Source organism: Pteropus alecto, unplaced genomic scaffold (genome assembly GCF_000325575.1).
Source record: "Pteropus alecto unplaced genomic scaffold, ASM32557v1 scaffold21, whole genome shotgun sequence".
Lineage (NCBI taxonomy): Eukaryota > Metazoa > Chordata > Mammalia > Chiroptera > Pteropodidae > Pteropus > Pteropus alecto.
Window position 1 is genome coordinate 19,395,070 of NW_006436282.1, and position 3,989 is coordinate 19,399,058.

At 46.4% G+C, this 3,989-nt stretch overlaps 2 protein-coding genes across 2 annotated transcripts in view; both read right to left on the reverse strand.

The window, feature by feature from the left end:
• The window catches only part of HOXA2 (homeobox A2), a 53,218-nt gene that overhangs the window by 25,774 nt on the left and 23,455 nt on the right, over window positions 1-3,989 (reverse strand). The window contains exon 3 of the mRNA XM_025046840.1: window positions 568-745. Coding sequence (XP_024902608.1) covers window positions 568-590 — 23 coding nt within the window. The 5' untranslated portion in view covers window positions 591-745. The remainder of the gene's footprint in view (window positions 1-567; window positions 746-3,989) is intronic.
• Window positions 2,240-3,983, reverse strand: HOXA4 (homeobox A4). The gene is made up of 2 exons (XM_025046843.1): window positions 3,849-3,983; window positions 2,240-3,297 (listed from the first exon to the last, which is right to left on the reverse strand). Exons 1-2 carry the CDS (start codon window positions 3,871-3,873, stop codon window positions 2,945-2,947), a joined length of 378 nt encoding a protein of 125 aa, XP_024902611.1. The 5' UTR covers window positions 3,874-3,983; the 3' UTR covers window positions 2,240-2,944.

A 3,989-nucleotide genomic window follows, 5' to 3' on the forward strand; every position in this document is an offset into this window, starting at 1 on the left:
GGGAGAAAGAAGAAAGAGAGGAGAGCATGTGTAAGGGTCATTTGGGTAAGAGAATTATAGAGCTTACACAAAATACTGTCTTTAAAGGTCAAGGGTTTGAGGGGCCAGTAGGGTTTGCTTTAAAAAAAAAAAAAACAATTAATGAGATAGAAAATTTGTCCTCTGGGTGAACTCTTATGGTTGCCCTAGCAAAGGGCAGACAATGCATGATTTTGAAGCACAAAGTGGGACTTTCTCAGCTGTTATAACAAGCTCCCTTAAATAGAAAATCTGACACAGGCAAAACACTGTGAAGAAATGACACAATCATTTGGATCACTTTGGACCATTTTTGACTTGGTAAAACTTATCAATTCTTTAATAATCAAGACAGTTTGGGTAAAAATGCCATTTTGTCCTGGAATATTAGAAAAACAATCTTGATCCTCTCTCTTCCTTTCCTGGCTAAATCATAAGGGTAAATGAAAGAAAATTACCCCCTTCACCCCCATACAGCTGCCTCCAGTATGAAGCTAATGGATGTCCCCATCCCCCTCCTTCCCTACAAAGGAGAATATAAGAATTTACCTTAAATGATGATAATCTGCCATTTGCGGTATTGCAGCTCAACACTCAGTTTCCACCAAGAGTCTAGGCATTTTTTGAGCAGACAGCCAAGATGCTGCGTCCTTGCCCGAGACCACATTATTTGCAAGAAGATCCCTCGCTTCTCCACAGACTTCCCAGAGAATGCCTTTCAGAATTGCTGTTGAATTACAAAGAAGTATTTATTGTATGAGGTGATTAATGATTCCTGGGGAAATTGCTATTTTCAGCGTGATTTAATTTCGTTTTACAAGTGCATGTGGTAGGGGGAGGGTTAGTAAGTTTCAGCAGCAGTTGCAATGCCTCCAGAAATCCCTGGCACCCTTTCACACCTTATAAATGCACTTTATGTCATGTTTGGCCTGACTCGAGAAGGCAGATACTTATCTGCGCCTGAATTTTCTTGGGAAGAGGTGGAGGCCCCTCTGAGACTGGTGTCCATCACTTCTCTCTCAAATCTGGTTTGTTCATAGGTAGAGAGCCTGTATCACACACTGGGCAGCAGAGGCAGGAGTAACAGTACTGACTACTGGCTAAGGGTTTGCCACTGATGCACAAATGTTAAAACTCCTCTATAATTGCAGAAGTAGGTGAGCGCCCCCTCCCATCTCTGCTAAAATTATTACATGAACTAAATATTGCCCTCCTTCAAGGCCTAGTAATAGTTCTTGGACTCTGGGGCTAGTGTGTGTTGTTTTATGTATCTTGTTGTCCCTTCAGTGACAACCAAGTCTAAATCCTCTTAACTGACTTGTAAATCAGTAAGTAAATTCTAGGGTTATGAAACATTGAGAGGTGCATTTTGATTTTTGACCCTTTGAATCTAGAATCTCTGGGCAGAGCAGAAAGATCTAGGAGTATTTGAGGAAAGTGACCCTAATTCAGAGTTTGGCTTTCTTCTAGCACTAAATATTCCCAGGTCTACCTTGCTTGGGGTGCATTTTGGAGTGTTATTAAACTTTTTCTTTCCTCAGGAGAAACTGTGGAGGGTGTACTGGGAAAATTCAGTCTATTTTGAAAGCTCTTCCAAAAAAGAAAGAAAAAGAAAGAAAAGGAAGGAAGGAAGGAAGGAAAGAAAAGTTAGTCACACCCAGGCTCTGAAACCTCATCAAGGAACTTCTAACACATGCCCAGCTAGATTCCAAAGAGAAACGTAAAAACAGCCAAGAAACGAAAAGCAATCTCAACCCTTTGCACAAACTATTTTTTATCTCCAGGGAAACAGGCAGATTAAGTGTGAAGGTGCAATAAATACCAAAGGGACCACTTCTTTCCAAGTGTGCTCAGAGTTCAGCGTGTAGAACAGCTGCAGAAACTCCTGGGCCCACAGCACTGCTTGGTTTCACCTTTCATAGCAGGGAAGGACACGTTTCTATGCCTTACAGAGACTTGAAGCCTGAAAGCCTGGCCAAGTTTGGGAAGAAGAGGAGCCCTCTCAGAGCTCAAGAGCCTTCATGCTCTTTGGAACTTTTCCCATAGTGGGTCAAACTTGACAAGAGTTCAGCTCAAGTTGAACACACTCACACAAATTATGTGAGCAGTCCAAATCCAAGTGAACACAACTCAAGCCATCTACAAGATTTTCACATGCAAGGTCAAGCATCTCAACCCAGAGAACTTTTTTTTAAAACTAAAAGTAAGAAACACAAATGTGTCTTAGAACTTTGATTTTTTTTTAAAGAGTTTATTCTTAGCACATAGCTTTCTATATAGCCACACCACAATTTGCACAGTTGCACATGGGTCTAGATGCATTCCCCGTCCCCGATTGTGCCTCAGAATAAGACAACAATATCTCTACAACAGTATTTTAAATAAATGCAAGGAAAGGAAACTATCATGTGTCACAGCTACCATCAAGGTCTATACATTTTGAGAATTAAATAATCTTGTGAGGTCCACAATGTCTACTCATTTATTCAGTTCAAGACAAGCTTGTATGAGCTGCCTTCATGACAGAGGGGAGGTAAGGAAGGTAGGAAAAGGGTCTATTTTCTTCTGCTTGCAACACATATACATGTACATATCCCCAATCAGCATGGGCTGTCCAGCTGACTTTAGCCATCTCAAAAGTATTTGATGCCAAGTAGTCCTTCTGAGGTACCCAAACCTGGCAGCCTTGTTCAGGCCAGCAGGTTGTTCCGTCAGCCAGTACCCTGGCCATTGTCCTCTCTTGGGTGGCAACCAGCACATACTCTTACCCCGACAATGTCGTCTTCTTTTTCCTTATCCTTTTCACCAAGTTGGGTTTTGTTTTGGGGTCTGTTATGGTCCAGAAGGGTAGGGGTGGATGGGGAAAGGGGCAGAAGAGAGGAGAGAAGCAGGTGAGGGAAAGAAACTGATTTAGATCTCTAGAAGGTTATATGGAGGAGGGAGTGGGTGTCGAGGCGCCCTGGTGGGCGTGGGGATGCGGGTGCGGGCTCTGAGTTTGTGCTTTCCCTGGAGGGCCTGCTGAGGCTGAGGCTGAGGCCGAGTTGGAGGATCGCATCTTAGTGTTGGGCAGTTTATGATCTTTCTTCCACTTCATCCTCCGGTTCTGAAACCAGATCTTGACCTGGCGCTCGGACAAGCAGAGCGTGTGGGCGATCTCGATGCGGCGCCGCCGGGTCAGGTAGCGGTTAAAGTGGAACTCCTTCTCCAGCTCCAAGACCTGCTGCCGGGTGTAGGCGGTTCGAGAGCGCTTGGGCTCCCCTCCGTTATAACTGGGGTTGACTGAAAGCCCATAACCCCGAGGAGAAAGCCAAGGAGGAGGGAGTGGAAGAGAGGGAAAGGAGGAGGAGAGAGAAGGTGGGGTGAGGAAGAGCAATTGGACATCATCATTATATAATAACCTGACACCAAGTTCACGCAAGATACATAAAACGGCAAAGAAAATGTTTCACAGGCTATTGACAACGGGAAACACCCGAGAGCCATAAAGAATGGTGCTGGGCATTGGGGCTGAAGAAAAGCTTCAAAGACACATGGCCTGAAGCCTATGCCAGGGCAATTAAATTTATGGGGGCTATAATTACTGCCCTAACAGTTTGGTGTCTCGTAAATCTCCAGATAAAGGGACTCCGGGTACAAAAGGGTTCTCACATTGGGATCAGGCGGCTGGTTGGCGCGCACACACCCACATCCCACTGTAGCTTAGGCCAGATGGGGGCTCCCCTCCCGAGGCCCCCGTCCCCTCGGCCTCTCCTGCTGACCCCCGCCCCGACCCTCACACCCCGGCCGGGCCCCAGCTCATCCTCCCGCGCCTCCCCAGCGGCGCCACGTACCGGCGCTGACATGGATCTTCTTCATCCAGGGGTACACCACGGGCTCCTTGCCCTTCAGGCCCGGAGTGCTCTTGTCGGCCAGGAGCAGTGGGCACGCGGGGGCGCTGCCCCCTGTCGGGACGCCCGGGGTGGCGGGAGTCG

Excerpts from the sequence above, each read along its gene's own strand:
- HOXA4 (XM_025046843.1), bottom strand. The coding sequence starts at position 3,873 with ATGAAGAAGATCCATGTCAGCGCCG. Across the intron at positions 3,298-3,848 it reads GAAGATCCATGTCAGCGCCG|TCAACCCCAGTTATAACGGA; the intron begins GTACGTGGCGCC and ends ATGGGCTTTCAG.